Here is a 16,778-nt window from a genome sequence, read left to right on the forward strand (position 1 = left end):
CTTGTAATGAGGATTTTGGCTGTGTTAAAGAAAGAGGATGGATACGTCACATTTGTCAAGGGGAAGGAAACTTTCTAACTGCAGGACATACTGAAGACCAGGCTGTACGCTTTCAGAAAGAAACAGGGAAAGTAGAAGTGGAGGAGATAAGGATATCAATAATTAAAGCTGAATTATTTCCAGAAACACAGTTTTGTAACACTTTAGCACTTACTCAAAAGCAAATTCAGAACCATGACTGATGCAACACACCTTGGGACCTACCAAAGCAGTCAGATGGTGCAAGAATGGTGCATAACCTTTGGTCAGCAAGGGCCTTCTTCCTTACCACCTTGGTCACCCAGGAAATGACCATTTCCTTAAACTACGATTTCCTCAGAGGAGCCTGATGAATTTGAAGCCTCTAGGTGCTGGGACTCTTAAGGTGAGTTCCTTGCCTCCTGGTCCTCTGAGCCCCCATTAGTTCTCTTCTGTACAGCTCAGGCTCAAGCCAGGCTTTGTGACCTCACAGACAATATATCTGGAATGAAACCTAGGCTCACCATGAAATTAATAGAAAGCAGGTTGACTCACATTCTGAGATGTAGCCTGAGTGTGACTACATGACAGAAATACATAAGTTAGGGTTTAATAAATGTTTGTTAATGTATATATCTGTGTGTGTGTGTGTGTGTGTATATATATATATACATACATACGGGGAGAGAGAGAGCGTGCATGCAATATTTGAAAAAAGTTAGTGGAATGAGGCTAAAGATGCTTAGAAAATGTTTTATTTTTCTTTCGTTGACAACTAACTGATCATCTGAACGGTTACTCTCACATTGTGCCCTAAAATAAGAGATATTTTGCTGGCAGGGAGACTAATTTCATTGTTTTATCTGTTAAGCTCTTTTGCTAAAAAGAGCAAACCAGGCCAGCTTTAAATTTAAGAAACAGAAACATTACTGGTGCTTATCATGCCAGCACTTTTTCATATTCAGACTACCCCAGGAGGCATATATTACCTCCTTTCCAAGATGGGGAAGTTGAGGCTCTGAGTTTATCTAAAATGATCAAACCACGTATTTAGTAAGAGGCACAGCCAGCATTAGAATCCAGACCTTACTAGTACATGGTTTAAAAATTAAAACAAAAAATGTCTTCCATTATAAATGTAATACTTGCTTGTCAGAGAATATTTGGAAGAGTGGCAGGAAGGGGGAAAATGAGCTCATAATTCTGACTTCCAGTGGAAGCCACATCAACATTTTTATATACTCTTTCCAGTCCTTTTATTGTGTATATATGTATTTTTAACATCTTTATTGGAGTATAATTGCTTTACAGTGGTGTGTTAGTTTCTGCTGTATAACAAAGTGAATCAGCTATACATATACATATATCCCCATATCTCCTCCCTCTTGTGTCTCCCTCCCACCCTCCCTACCCCACCCCCCACCCCCCACCCTCCCTACCCCACCCCCCACCCCCCCACCCTCCCAACCCCACCCCCCCCACCCCCCCACCCCCCCACCCTCCCTACCCCACCCCCCACCCCACCCCAGGTGGTCACAAAGCACCGAGCTCCCTGTGCTACGCGGCTGCTTCCCACTAGCTATCTAGTTTACATTTGGTAGTGTATATATGTCCATGCCACTCTCTCACTTCGTCCCAGCTTACACTTCCCCCTCCCTATGTCCTCAAGTCCATTCTCTATGTCTGTACTGTGTATATTTTTTAATGTAAGTGTGAACACATGGCATATCAAAATGGATGTATCACCATTTAAAAATTAGCATCTTCTGATTTTAAAAAGAAAGCACACACATTATACAAAACCTGGAAAATACTGAACTGCATAAAGGGAATTAGTCACCTAGAATCCCATTAGCCAAAAATAACCACAGTTAGTATTTTCATACATTCCTTTAGTCTTTTCCTATCAATTTTCCTTTTTACATAGTTAAGCTCATAATGTTCAAGATTTTTAAGTATAGTTAGCAAAGGTCTACATGGATGATGACAAGAAGGAACCTGATGACAGGCAGTATTTGCCACTCAAATTATTCAACCAGTTTCCATTTATACAGCCATCAAAATATCTGTAAGCCTTTAAGCTGAGTTAAATTTCCACTCAGGAGACTCCTGACATATATTACCAGGTTTGTTTTTTGGTGGTTGTTTTTTTTGCATCCAAGCGGGTCTAAACCATTTACTTGACGAGAATACTCCACACATAAAGCTTTCAATACCACGGAAAAGCCCTTCTAAAAGAGGGACGACAACAGCTGTAGTCTGATGAAAAGGTTTTAGTAGCTTACAATGAAAAATACATAATGTGCCTTAAACAATTTGCAACTTAAATTTACATAAAAGAGGCTTAGCAAGAAAATAAGGCATGATTAACAATGGCTCAAGGAAGTTCTAAATGGTGTTTAACTGACCGGATCTGATATTAATAACATTCCAAAGAATATATTATCAAAACTAAAAACTTGAGTTGTACATAAAGTAATAAACCTTTACAACAGCTGTTAAGGAAAAGTGGCTGTGTAAGTTTGCACACAATTACTGAAGGCAAAGAGCAAAGGAGAACTCCAGTTGGAATGAATGTGGATTATCTTCATAGGTCTTCCTCCTGACTTAAACACTCATGACGCACTGAATGAACTGAAAGAGAAAAATCAGCGTTACACTGCAGACCTCAGAACACAGAATACACCCTAGCTTATTTTTAGGCAGCTTCCCTTTTGGTATTCTCATTTGAATTGTGGATTAAAAAAAATCCTTTTCAAAATAGGAGTAAATGATGAGTGGAAAGGTTCATTTTTGTTTGTTTGTTTTGTTTTTTTGTGGTACGCGGGCCTCTCACTGCCGTGGCCCCTCCCGTTGCGGAGCACAGGCTCCGACACGCAGGCCCAGCGGCCATGGGTCACGGGGCCCAGCCACTCTGCGGCGGCATGTGGGATCCTCCCGGACTGGGGCACGAACCCGCGTCCCCTGCATCAGCAGGCGGACTCTCAACCGCTGCGCCACCAGGGAAGCCCAAAGGTTCATTTTTTGAAGGAAGCAGTCTAATATAAAACCCAATGGGTTTCTCACATCAAAGCTTCTTACAAGAAGCTCATCTTACCCCAATGCACAAAGAATTATTTAAATTCCAAATAATATCTTACTCTAGACATGGTCATGATCAAAGGCACCTACTTACAGATACAAGTAACAGTACAGTTTATACCATTCTATCCCATGGGGAACTTCAGAACTGCAGTTTTACCTCACTGTTCTACCAGACTGCCTTTAAAAAGGTTTATTCCCTTAAAATCTGCTTTATTAAAATAAATTCTAGTGTGCCAGTATATGGATGCACAGAAACAGAATAGCTGACCCTTCCCTTGCAAATCAGAAACCTCAGTGTAGAAGCATCAGTATTTGCTGTGAAATGTTTGCTTCACCACCAAACACACAGCAGTAGACTCTGCCTTTGCTCTCAGTTTTCTTTCGCATTCTTCCAACACCACTGAGGCCCTGGGCACTGCTAATTCCTGCAGCATTCCTGCAAGGCCGGGCTGATTACCCCTCTTTCAGGGAAAATGGAACTTGGGTCAGGACGTTCAGATATTCCTTAAGTAGCCCTTCTGAGGCCAAAGCCTATGCACTTTCTGCTCTACAGGCCAGCTCTCCGTCCTTGGAAACTGAGTGGGACTGTCACCTGAGAAGTTAATGCACACTGAAGAGAACACACCTTTAAGCAGAAGAAATAAACACGTTTACACACAAGCCTTTTTAAAGTGTACTCATAACTGCAGCAACTGCTAAACCGAAAATATGTGCATTTTTGTATTTTGTCAGTTCCAAATTTACTGAGACTTACATCATCATACGGGAAATTCACAACACCTTGCTGAGCAGTATCCCGTCTTCGAAAGCTGTCTGTAAAACACCACAGTAAAATTTATGAGTTTTTTTTAAGCATCTTATCTGAAATTATAATAGTTAATTATGTTGGCACTGGGTTCAAAATGCAGTAACATTTAAATTGTACAACCAGCCAGCATAAACAAAAGATCAAAGCAAAGAAACCAACTGTACCAATACGAATAGATTTAATATGCAACCAAGTAACACAACATGCAGAAGTTGGCCAACTGTCTTTCTCAACATAGAGCTGGAAGGAAACACCTCATCCGAAAGTCAGTAAAAGCTGCACTGACTTCTGAGACCATTCCTTAACTGTGATGGAAGCACAGAATTTCCGACTTCTTAATAACATAGATATTGCTTAATTAGGAAATAGAGGGATGGAGTCCTTAATATGACAAACAGCTGTGATCAGATATTCCACCCATTTGAGCTCTGTCCTATTAAATGAAAAGAATTTACTTTAGTAAGAAAAGCCACCCTCAAATTTGTGTCAGGATGCAAAAAAACCATAAAACCAGATATTAAAAAGGGTAAAAAGCTAAAGAGAGGAACGAAACCAGAAAAAAAAAATACAAAAGAAAGTAAAAGAATAGAGGGGAGAGAAAAGTAGAGATTATTCATACAGCTACATTTAAGAAGGACATCTGAAAGAGACCACCATTTTAAATCTTTCCAACTGGAGGAAATAGGAAAGAGCTACCAATGGGTAATTTCACTTTTTTCAAGTATTTCACATTCTGGGGAGAAATCACAGAATATTGCTGATACTCTGATCAAAAACGTTATCAGTTAGCTTGTTATGTTTTGAAACATTTTAGTAAAGTTTAGTTAGGATTTTTTTTGGCCACGCCGTTGGCTTGGGGGATCTTAGTTCCCCGACCAAGGATCGAACCTGGGCCCTCAGCAGTGAGAGCATGGAGTCCTCACCACTGGACCACCAGGGAATTTAGTTAGGATTATTTTAACAGCAGATTACTTAGTAATGTGAAAAAAATTTCTGAGAAAAGAGTTATCCTGCCAGACGTGCTTAATAGTGATCTCAAAGGACACACCTGTTAGAGCTCGCAGCTTGACGCAGCAGGCGATGTAATCATCGAAGGTGATCTTTCCATTGGTGCTATATCGTTTTGCAATTGAATTCACAGCCTGGGGACTCAACCTAAATCCTGAAAGGAAGAAAAATCATCCAGCAAAAAATAAATAAATAAATAAATTTAAAAAATCAAGGATTACAAAGAGACTGTTAAAAATAATCAAGCCCCCCCAGATTTTTAGGACTGAGAGGCCTCATTGAAATCATGAATATGCACTACTTCTACAAATAGAAACCACCTTCATGTAGCACTTAATTTTAGAAATTAAAAAAAAAAATTACTTCTACCAATGAACAGAGAGGTGGAGTCAGTCATACCCACCCATTGTTGTCAGGGCCTTCTGCAATTCCTGGGGATCCACTGTTCCACTCCTGTCGCTGTCAAAACTGATAAAGTGTTGTCTCCAGCCGTTTAGTACAGCCCAGAGTTCTTTAAACTCGCTGAAACCCATTGTGCCTGACATATCTCTCTGAACTGTAATCAAGGATTAGCGCAACTTTATTTTGCAACATTTTGTAATGATTAAATCAAAGATCAAGGATAAGGGAATTTAATATTCTTTCTGCTGAAAAGGTTAAAAATGTTATACATTCTTTTGGACATGATAGGACAAGGGACTAATGATATAATAAAAAGGGCCCATGGAGAAAAAGCTCTGAGTGCCTATTTCCCCTGGGGAAAAAAGATAATTGATACGATGTGATTACAAGGAAATAATGAGGCCATTGTGAGCCACCTGTAACAACCAAACTGGGCTGCACTTTCTGGGTGGCCCAGGCTATGCTGCTTGTGCTTCTGTCCCCGGTCCTCTTTAGCCCTAACACTCCCTTGGTAAGCCCTCCCAGACCCACTGTTTTTACTTTTGGAAAATGAGGTGGGATGAAAGAACCATACCATCAGCACTGGCTAAACTAGTTTAAGAACTGTGATGTGAAAAATCCCATTGCTTGAAGGCCAGGTTTGAATCATGCAGGGCAATCGATGTCACGGTGAAAAAGCCTCCCTGACTGCTCCGGTTTCTATACTTGTCTTTGATGCTTCCTCAAATTCTTAAATAACGAATGGTCTACTTACTAAACTTCCTTCCTTTTTCACACCAAATACCATCTTGAAAGCTAATGATTTCGGAAAACTTTTTTGTGGTCATTTGTCACTTTGTGTTTACCGGGTATTAATCCTTAGATGAATTCCTTCAGGAAGGATTTTTTTTTTATCCAGAAAAAATACTCTAGGCCACAATCAAGGTAAAGGATACATCCAGCATTGAAACCATAAGCCGGCAAGTCTCCAGGTTAAAAGCTGTTAAATCAAGAAAAGTACATACACATGAATACAATTTCAAAAATTCACATTACATTGAATACATTCAAATTAATTAGGAATGTGATCATTTATACACTTTTATTTTTATATGCTGCTCAATCTACATGGAACTAAATTCATGGAGCTTTGAAGTAGATTTTTTTTTTTCCAGCTAGATAGGATTCCTTCCAGGACCCAAATTTGATTTTAACAACTTTAACAGAAATCTTTTAAAAAAGTTTTGCATCGTACTGTTAATATTTTTAGGTGTGATTTATGGTTTTGAAATTGGGGGAAAAATGTGTCCTTGTCTTTAAGAAAAGTATACACTGAAGTTATCTGTAGGTGGAATAAATGTTAAGAGATCTGGAATTTGCTTTAAAAGAACATGGGCAGGATTACAGATAAAACAGGAATGGCGACACATTGATAACTGTTGAAGCTGAGTGATGGGTATACAGAAGTTCACTGTATAATTACCTCTATTTTTGGATAAGCTTAAACTTTTCTATAACATAGTTTTTAAAAAGTATTATATTCTTTCTTGCCTTTGAAACTGTAATATAGTGAGTTCAATTCACCATAATGAACCACAGTGTATTATCCACCATGGTGAATGGGAGGGTTAGTCTGCTTTGTTCCTACTCACAGTTGACTCTAGCTGGTTTTGCTAGTTCTGGAGTCTGATCATTTGTTTTTCTTTCTTTTCCCTTTAATGTCAGACACTGAATGGTCACTTCCTACCCCAACCAGCGTATGGCCTCTTTTCACAGACAATAAGATAAATACGCTTGCTAGAATTGTGTGTTAAACAAGAGCGTTCTGGACTAAGACCTGATGACCCACTTAGTGATGGCCACTGTTCAGAAACCTTTTTAGTTTACTTACAGTTCAAGGGTGTTCTGAGGGCATTTCCATACCTCACTTAGACAACCAAACTAGAATACACTTATTGGTTAATGGCCTACTGGTACTCTAAGCATTAACAAATTAAAAATAAAGAATTCCTTGCACCTTACCAATGACTTTGAGGAAGTGTTCTGAGGTACAAAGAAGCGGTAAAACTAGGAAGAAGTGACAATGGTCACGTGGGCAAAGCTAGCATAAATTTGACAAGTTTGTTAAGAGGCACACAGAATTAACATTTTTTACAGCTGTCACTAGCTTCATTTTTATCTCTAACAAAAGTGAATTTAAAACAACTAAGCTAACTCTTATTACTGTAATGTCTCCAAACATTACAAACTATAGGTTTTCTACTTTTAACAGATTCCCCTTTTTGGCATATCCTGGAACCCTGAAATAAAAGGTTGGGAACTGTTTCTATTTTGGTCCTTCAACCTCCATCTGATCCACAGAGACAGTTCTCTGAGGTGAGAGGAGGCAACACTTTTCTACACTTTTGAGAAAGAGTTGGTTGGTTCTTCATTCTGATTTTTAAGTTGTGTGGAGGTATGAAGTCTCTCTAGTGGAGACCAGAGGTTCTCAAACCTGGGTGCTTATCAGAATCACCCAGAGGCTTTAAAAGATCCTGACACCTGGGCTGCACCACAGAACAAATATTATTATTTTTTCAGCTTTATTGAGATATTATTGACATATGACATTGTGTAAGTTTAAGGTGTACATTGTAATGATTTTCTATATGTATATACTGCAAAATGATTACCATAATAAGGTTAATTAACACATCCATCACCTCACATAGCTACCTTTTGTGTGTGTGGTGAGAAGTTTTAAGATGTACTCTCAAAAACTTTTGTTAAGTATATTCACCACCACCACAGAACAATTAAATCAGAATCTGACTATGGGACTCAGGCATTAGTTTTTTTTTTTCTTTTTTAAAAGCTTCTCAGATGATTCTAGTGAGTAGTCAAGATTGAGACCACTCTTCTACTCCAAGTGTGATTCCTGGACTAGCTGTTATTAATATCACCTGGGAGCTTTTGTTCTTTTTTCTTTTCCTTTTTCTTTTTGTGGTTTGATGGTGTATGGTCAGGCCACTCAAGATGGCTCTTCTCTTGCTCTCTGTACATCCTCTGCCCGACCAGGGCCTGTGTCACCTATACCCTACGCACGGGACTGACCTTCCTACGTACTTGCCATGGGCCCCAGCTGGTGACAGTTCTTATCAAAGGGGCAGTGAGTGCCCCTCTGCTGGCTTCCCTGGTAACGAACGAGCCCACCTGAGGTAACCCCGCCTTATAACTGGCAGTCTCCCCTTCCCCTCTGGAGTGAAGCCTGCTGCCATGTCCTGCCCACCTTCTGCTGCACACGGTGGGGTGTTGCTCCAGGACCTTGCTTCAGATGTATAAGCTCCCCCATCCATTAAACCACTGATGTCTCTGTGGCTGACTCTGGGCTCTTTCTTTGGTCTTAAAACTGGGCAAGTGCAGGCCTTGTAACAGATGGTTTTCTTTTGTATTATGCTGTGTTCAGTTCTTTTTGGTTTTTATGAATCTACTGTATGTTTCTGATTTGTGGTTACCCTGTTTTTCAAGTTATGTTAACCCACTACTATATCTAGTTTCTTTAGACTGATAGTCATATAGGCTCAAATACATTCTGAAAAAAAAAGAACACATTTTCTTACTGTCCTCCCCCACATTTTATGATTTTGATGTCCTCTTTTACATCTTCATGTTTATCCTTTTGCTGTTCTTTGTAGTTATCATCGCTTTAAAAACTATTTTTTGGATTTTTTTTTTTTAATCTGGATACTGGCTTATTTAAATGATTTACTTTCCAATTGTGCTTTTCTCTTTCCTATAGATTCTTGCTTCTTTTCTATTTAGAGAAGACCTTTCAATATATCTTTCAGGATATGTTTTGTATTGCTGTATTCTTTTAGTTTTTGTCTGTCTGAGAAATCCTTTCTCTCTCATACTCTAAATAATAATCTTGCTGGGTAGAGTATCCTAGTTTGCAGGTTTTTCCCTTTCAAGACTTTGAATATATCATGCCACTCCCTTCCAGCCTGCAAAGCTTCTGTAGAGAAATCAGCAGATAGCCTTATGGGTGTTCCCTTGTAATTAACTCTTTGTTTTTCCTCACCTGGGAGCTTTTAGAACTGCAGCATCTCAGCCCTTAACATAAACCAACAAAATCAGAATCTGCGCTTTTAACAAGATCCCCAGGGGATATATGTTCACATTAAAGCAGCTGGTTCAACCTGGACCAGCAGGCCCGGAAACCTGTTTAGAGATGCAAATTCTCAGGTCTCACCCCAGATCCTAATGAGAAATGCTAGAGCAGGGCCCGGCAATTTGCTAAAACCAGAGCAGGGCCCTGGTTTTAGCAAACGTTCCAGGTGATGCTGCAGCTGCTGCAGTGTAAGGACTACTACTCCAGAGGGCCTGACACCACAGGACAGGTCCAACTGTGTTTGGATGTAAAGCGAGGCTTTTGGCGGCCAGGAAGCAGCCAGTCCCTGTCTCCCAGGTCTATGAATGACACCATGACCCACTCAGCCCCCTGAGCCAGAAACCTGGGAAAGTCCACAATTCCCTCTCCCTTGACATTTGATCACCTTCCGAACAGCCTTAGGATCCATCCAACTCCAGTCCCACTGTCCTATCCCCAGTGTAGTCAGCACTTCTCTCATCTGTTTGACTCCAAGGGCCACCTAACTGATATCCCTGACTCTCCACGTTCCCCATACCCATACTCCCCAATTTGGTCGTACAGCCAGGGAAATAGGTGCTCTTCTACTTAAGACCTAGTGGAGGTGTTCCACTGCCCTCAGGATAAAGTCCAAACACCTTAATTGGCATATAAGGTCATACACTTATTTTCTCAGTTCAGCTCCTTTCCTACTGTTCATTCAACCCCATAAGCTACCTCTGGTCAATTTCTCTCAGTTCCTTGATTGAACCATTCTCCCTCTCATCTCTGGGTACACACTGTTCTATCTGTCCGGAACACAGCTTCCCTACCTCACTCACTTCTTGGTCTGCATCATTTCTGCTCAACTTTCATTTCTCCTCAGTTGAGGTATCGATTCTGCAAGGAAAACTTTCCGGATCTCTGTCTGGGCTACTGGCCCCTCTGATGTGACCCCACAGCTTACAGTAAAAGGTAAACCCTTTACCTACCTCAGTGCTTTTCACCGTGTTCCCCAGGCACTGTTGGCGCTTGCAGACCCCAGCACCTACCACGTGGTAGGTGTCCATTAGAAATGTGTTGGTTGGCCAAATGAATGAACACGTGAGACTGAATTCTCATCCCTATGTAGGAAGCTGTATACCCCTCTCAAAGAGCCTAAGGAGGATATGGTTTTTAAATGGACTCTTCTGATTTTCACTGATACTTAAAAGTAATGTATAATCCCTTAGGTAAATATCAATCTTTCTTAAGTCAAAATGCAAATATGGGTATATGATTTTTCCATTTTAGGAAGTCTTCTATACTCATTAATTCATCAAATGCCTATTAAATATTCATTATGTGCAGGGCTCAGGGTACCAGGGACATTGGAGATACAAACGTGACACTAGAACCTGGCCCAGCTGACAGTCTAAAGTTAAAGATAAGTCATGTGCACAAGGTAGAGGATGGTAAGCCATAATGGAGGCACCAAAAACTACCAGATGTTGAGGAGAGGCTCCTTCTTGGTAAGAAAGACTTCGTAGAAGAAGCAGCATTTAAGCCAAATTTTGAACAACAGAAAAGATTTGGGACATCTGGCGACAGCCATGTAGAGCTAGGGGCCTGCATAAGCAAAGAGAGAAGCAGTGAAGTCCGGAAAGGAAAGGGGAGAAATTACCGTTAGTTGAGGCTGCATCACTGAGGAGACTGAATTCCTGGGAGGCTGTCTAGCTTTTGTTTTATATGGGCACCATGGAGCTACTCAGGATTTTTAGAGGAGGAGAGTAAAAGGTTAGAGCTCTTTGCCAGGGAGAACAGAAATCTGGTCCTCTTTTGTGAGAGGACTGAGAAGGGAGGGAATGAGGTAGGCAGTGAACAAAACAGAAAAGTCACCATTCTGGGCTGTTCCAATGAGTTAGAACACTGACATCTAGTAAGTTTGGGTGAGGAGAATTCTTGTTCAATTTTAATAGTATTTTTTTCCCCCAGAAAGAGCTTTCACTAATGTAATGCTAATCCTATTTTAAATAATTTCAAAAGAATCTTTGTTATAATTTTATCTTGACTCTCTATCTCCTTTCTCCTGTTCATTCTGCTAAAATACCTCAAACAACTTCTCTTCTAGTGGAAATCCACAACGTAACAGACCTAGCAGGAAAATCCCACCTGCAGTTGTTTCTCTCAACCTTACCACAGAGGAACAACTACTACACTCGAGGAAAAAAGAGCAACTTCCCTCATCAGCGCCACCTCTAGGCATGACTGCTCCCTCTTAAACTGGTTAAGAAGGTGCCACGGGTTTCTCTATCCCCACTGCCACCCCTAGCGCCCGTCCGCACTTTCTGGCTTGGAAGCTGGGTTGAAAAGACCAATGGCTGTATAACTTCTGCATTACAACACTCACTCTGACATCTCACAACCAAGATGGTTTTGTGGTTCATTACAGCCTCCATAACCAGATGACAGCAAGCAAATTAATTCAGTCACATGATCCAGATGATTCAGGATATGTCTTTTCTATAACTCAGTGATCTAAGATCTTTAGTAAATGCAGCTTTCGCAAATGAAATTTTTAAAAGGACTGCTCTCCAAGGATATACTGCCCACTTTGTTCGTTGAAAACCAGCCACACCTCTTCTACTGAAAGGGTGTAGATAATAGTCTATGTTGTGACTTGGCTCACTTCTGTAAACCCTGCTATTAGACCTTCTTTGTTCACCAGCTCCAATTGCTTGAGGTTAACAACTAATGATTTAAATGTATTGCCTACAATAGTTAAAAAAAAAAAAAAATTCCCTAATCTAGAAAAGGGCTTCTTTTGTTTAGGACCAGGGTAGATGACAGAAATGCAAAAGTTCCTCTTTTGTATTAATTCCCACAACTAGGAAATGTTAATTGGATACTGAAGTCATAAAACAAAGGATGATAAAAATGGATATGCAAATAGTTTAAAAAGAGAGCCACCTAGTAACTGTGCCATATCAAACAGTCAAAAATGGCCACTACGGGTCCTCAATTGTGAATTCTAGTTTGAGTGTTGTTTTTTTTTTTTTCTTAAGGGATCTTAGTTCCCAAACAGGGATCAAACCCGGGGCCACCGCAGTGAAAGCACCGAGTCCTAACCACTGGACAGCCAGGGAATTCCCTAGTTTGAGTGTTTTAATTCACAGCTTACTGGGAAGTTGAGTCTTCGATCTGATGTTCTGTCTCAATTAACAACCGGCAGAGAAGTTGGTAGGTCATGTACATTAGCCAAGACACTATTCTCTATCATGGTCAAGACATGATTTGAAGAGAAGCATGTGGCATGTGTAGGATGCAGCATCTTGGCAGGAGTTCCCTCTCTGCAGCTCATGCAGAGTCAAAAGGCAGGAAGCAGGTGTAAGTACAGGGGCAGTCTGTGAGGAACTGGGGGGTGGCAGGAAGGAGGATTACTGTAAAGAGTTTAGAAATTAGGAAGGGCACGTCTTACTTAGCCTGATGTAGAAAGAGGAAAGACCTAGGGGATGTCAAGGTGAGCGTTCATGCTGCCAGGAGTTGAGACCAGGAGTGCAGAACTGGCTCCCTGAGGACTAGGGGTTGGGGACCAGGCACCGGGGAAAAGGGAGGGTAGGACCAACTACTCAGAACTAGGCATGCAGGACAGGCCACTCAAAGCCCTAAGTGCCACCAGGCTCAGAGACAGAATAAGCTCTTGGCAAACAGTCAGCAGTGAATGTTAGCTCCTATCATTAACAACACCTGACCTGGTGGATTTCATTTCAGCACCTTACCTCATTTTCTGAGGAGGCCATACAGACTGTCATTGGTGTGAACGGTTCCAGATACATGGAACCCAAATCCAAGAAACCCACGAAATCGGTGGGTAGTGTGGAATGATTCAGTAAGAACTGTTTTCAAATTAACATTTTAAAATACAAAAGAACCAACCGAATTCAGCTTTTGAAATTCTTAACTTTGCTGGATCAGAAAAGCTCAGATTCCTTGAAGGCTATAATAATCACAAGTAACATCTGAAATATGAAATACAAGAGTACTTCTAGAGACACTTTGGGGCTCCTAACTTACGTTTGTATCCTCCAGCAATGCCCGACTGTGTCAGGCATCTCTGCAATTCATCAGCATCTATTTGTCCATCCTTTAAAAAAAAAAAATAGGAAAAGGAATCACAATCGTGATTTGTACTTTCTAGTTCTTTACATTCAGTATTCAGTGTAGCAATAATGGTAAAGAAAATGAATATTATCATGCATGAGACTTTTTTAAAGGGATGCCTGCTAAAAGTAGGCATTCTTTTTCCTCACTCTACTTCCCATAACAATTTAATTACAGAAAGAAAGACAAATTGTTAGGGCCTCTTCCACAAATGTATAATTAGGACCATAAACAAAAAATACATTTCTTAATACCTTAGGTAAAGTGGGCATTCAATGTCAGGCTTTATTTTAAATAATCATTACACAAGAATTAACCAAGTCTGAAAGCTGCTTACACCTATACTTTAGAGGAAATGATGAAAAGGTATTGGTAGTACTAAATTCCCAAATTAGACTTGGCATAAATGTTCTCAAGTATAAGATTCCTCTTTTAATAAAACAGTGAGGTGAATTCAGTTTCTTCCACTGAGACATGAATAAAACTAGTTTCTGTCTTGAACTACTCTCAGTCTGAGCTAGGAATCTGCCAAAGCAAGCATTTTAAAATTATTTATGTAGTTGATTAAAAGTCTTATTACTCTTTCTAGCTTTTTTTTGTCAGGGTGTGTGGAGAGCAGGGTACACAGATGACATCAGTAAATGAAAAGTCTGGTTCCCACAGAAAGCGTCCTCTGTGATCACCTTTGCTTATGATGTGATGAACTGTTTTTTTTTTTGGATCACGATTATACCTGGGAGACAGAGGTTCCCCGTGCTTATTCACTGGCTGACCTAGGTCAGAATTAGATACATGTTATTTATAGGGATTTTAAAATAAAATACCTCAATCCTCAAGTCCATGACTATTATATGTTCTAGACGAGGGGCATGATCAATAATGTGAAAAACGATGGGCATGCTGCTGCAGGCCAGGGCTGCTGAAAGCTAAGCAGGGGGGGGTCACTTACATGGCTGCAGGCACAGGCAATCTAAGAATAAGGAGTCTTGAGCTTTGCCGTGTCTTGTGGTTTCAAAGATACTGATCACTAACAGATGAAGCAGATACTTAAGGGGCAGCTCTTTCAGTTTTAGACTCAATTTTCCAGTGTTTCTCAAATGGTATTTCTTAGAGTGCTATTCTAAAAGGTGGCTGTAATTCCATAATAGTCTAAGGCATTTTCACATTCAGATTGTGTTATTTCTAGCTTTTGATCAAAACAAAGCTAAGTTGAATTCATAAGCACAGACACCCCCTCTGGACATGTTTGGGTTATACCAACAGTATATTTACCATATACATTCACTGACCTGGGAGCTGGGGAAGGGGCCTCCCTCAAGATGCACTACCGCCTGTCATATGACTTAGAATGTAAAGAAGTGAATGGTCTTGGGGTGCTGACCTTAATTCTCTCTCTGGGTCAACAGACCACAACAACACCTGATAAGGACATGAAAGATGTGACCTGGTAACAGCATCTGCATCAAAGAGGAACTAAACTGTTCAGAAGATTAACTTCCTGATAGTAAGAAGAATATAGTACCTTTCTTATTTTGAAGCTGGTGGGTTTTTACCATACATACCTAAGGGGGTAACTGATTAACAATCAAACTCTACCCAGAGGAAGTGTCCCCTAGAATCTGGCTACAGAATTACTAGTACCACATGCTTTTAATTGTACAAAGAAGGGTTTAACGTTCAGCAGATCTGGTATTTCTTCTCTGGAAACCACTATGGACCCTGACAATTCAGTTCTAAAGACATCTTTCTACCTTACATATCTTCAAAGCACATTTATACTAGCCTGTTCTGTTGAATCTGACCCTAATTCAATCACAAGTTTAGTTCTGAAAGTAACATAAACACGAGTAACCCTTTGTCCTTATTTGTTCTGAATATTCAAAAATAAGTAACTGCCTGTGAACTTCTCTCTTTTTTTTTTTTTCTTGTGCGGAAGCAAAGGAATTCTTTTCCAGAGGAAAGGCTGTTTTTCTGTGCCACTCGAACTAAGGTTAATACAAATGTAGAATCTGACAGTCCTTTAATGTTAAAGGGAAAAGCTAACCTGTCCAGCTACAGCAGCAAAGTAACCATACAGCGGATCCTGAGTTTGTCCGGGAAACGCAGGCCCTCCGGGAGCCCCTCCATACTGTAAGACAGGAAACAAATGCATCATTCCGCTGACCAAGTTTTATTCTTTCACCACTGAGTGCCTCATGCAAAGCCAGGCAATTGCCAGGCCTTCGCTGTCAGTCGTTTGCCACCCGGAATTCTCTACCTGCAATCACTCCTCCCCTTTCTCCCATTCTCACCCCGTTATAATTTAAAAACCGGCAGCTAGCATCAAAATGAGTAGTCTTGACAGTGACATCAGTGTAAGTGAAGCAACTTTACAAACCCCCATTAACCCGCAGGCTACTGAGATAAACGCAACCTGGGCATGCAACTTACATTTTTCTAGCGTTTACGGTATTTTTAAAGCGTTTTGAAACAGGTGTAGCCTCGGGAGGGGTGAGGTGTGTCAAGGCGAGGGAACTTTCTCTTTTGGAAACAGTTCCCACGACGACGCGCATCCCTGACGCAGGGCGAGGCGGCCTTCCTCCCGGAGGTCTTTGACTCTAACGGACTTTCCCTGACTTTCCTGTTTTTCCCACTTTCTTTCAGAGAGGGAGAAGTGAACGGCAGGACCATTCTAGATTAAAATGGCTGTTGCTCTCAGGGAAGGCGGAGAGGAAGGCAACACCCCATGTGCACGATTTCACGCCGCGGATCCGGGAGTCACAGGGTGGGCTTCTTGGGTCAAAACCACCCGCGCCCCGGCCCCGCGCAGCCAGCCGAGGGGAGAAGAGACAGAGGGAAAGAGGGCGCTGAGACAGAGGCCGGTCGGCAGGGGCCTGGGGAGAGGCGGCTGGCAGGGCGGGGGCGCCCGGGAGCCGCCCCGGCGGAGTCGCCACGTGTGGCCTCTCGGCGCCCCAGGCGTCCAGGGGTCGCACCCCGGCCGCGAGGGCAGCACTCACCCCGCCTGCGTAGTAGCCGCCGCCGGCGCCAGGATGCCCGGGGTACGCCATGCTGCCCTCTGTGCCTCTGTGCCTCTGTGCCTCAGCGCCTCAGCCCTGCGCCTCCCGCCTCCCCGCCGCGGCCGCCTCGGGCCGCACCACCGGAGCCCACGGGGGACGCGCTTCAGGCCCGCCGGCCCTGCCTGGCTCCATTTCCGGCCCCTCGCCCCTTCCTGCGCTCCGCCCGGTCTTTGGT

At 41.7% G+C, this 16,778-nt stretch overlaps 1 protein-coding gene across 1 annotated transcript; it reads right to left on the reverse strand.

Moving 5' to 3' along the window:
- Positions 1–2,276: 2,276 nt before the first annotated feature.
- On the reverse strand, positions 2,277–16,699 carry SRI (sorcin). Its single transcript, XM_030857357.3, has 8 exons — positions 16,544–16,699; positions 15,592–15,675; positions 13,461–13,530; positions 6,256–6,299; positions 5,322–5,469; positions 4,959–5,072; positions 3,857–3,915; positions 2,277–2,652 (listed from the first exon to the last, which is right to left on the reverse strand). The coding sequence occupies exons 1-8, from the start codon at positions 16,592–16,594 to the stop codon at positions 2,626–2,628; spliced, it is 597 nt and encodes a 198-aa protein (XP_030713217.1). The 5' UTR covers positions 16,595–16,699; the 3' UTR covers positions 2,277–2,625.
- Positions 16,700–16,778: the final 79 nt, after the last annotated feature.

The sequence above is a fragment of the Globicephala melas genome, chromosome 9 (assembly GCF_963455315.2).
Source record: "Globicephala melas chromosome 9, mGloMel1.2, whole genome shotgun sequence".
Lineage (NCBI taxonomy): Eukaryota > Metazoa > Chordata > Mammalia > Artiodactyla > Delphinidae > Globicephala > Globicephala melas.

Bases quoted from the DNA above. Each gene is read 5' to 3' on its own strand.
- SRI (XM_030857357.3), bottom strand. From the start codon at position 16,594: ATGGCGTACCCCGGGCATCCTGGCGCCGGCGGCGGCTACTACGCAGGC. The intron at 15,676-16,543 runs GTGAGTGCTGCC...CCTGTCTTACAG, and splicing joins GCGGCTACTACGCAGGCGGG to TATGGAGGGGCTCCCGGAGG. The intron at 2,653-3,856 runs GTAAGTCTCAGT...TTTCTCTTTCAG, and splicing joins TGAATTTCCCGTATGATGAT to TTCATTCAGTGCGTCATGAG.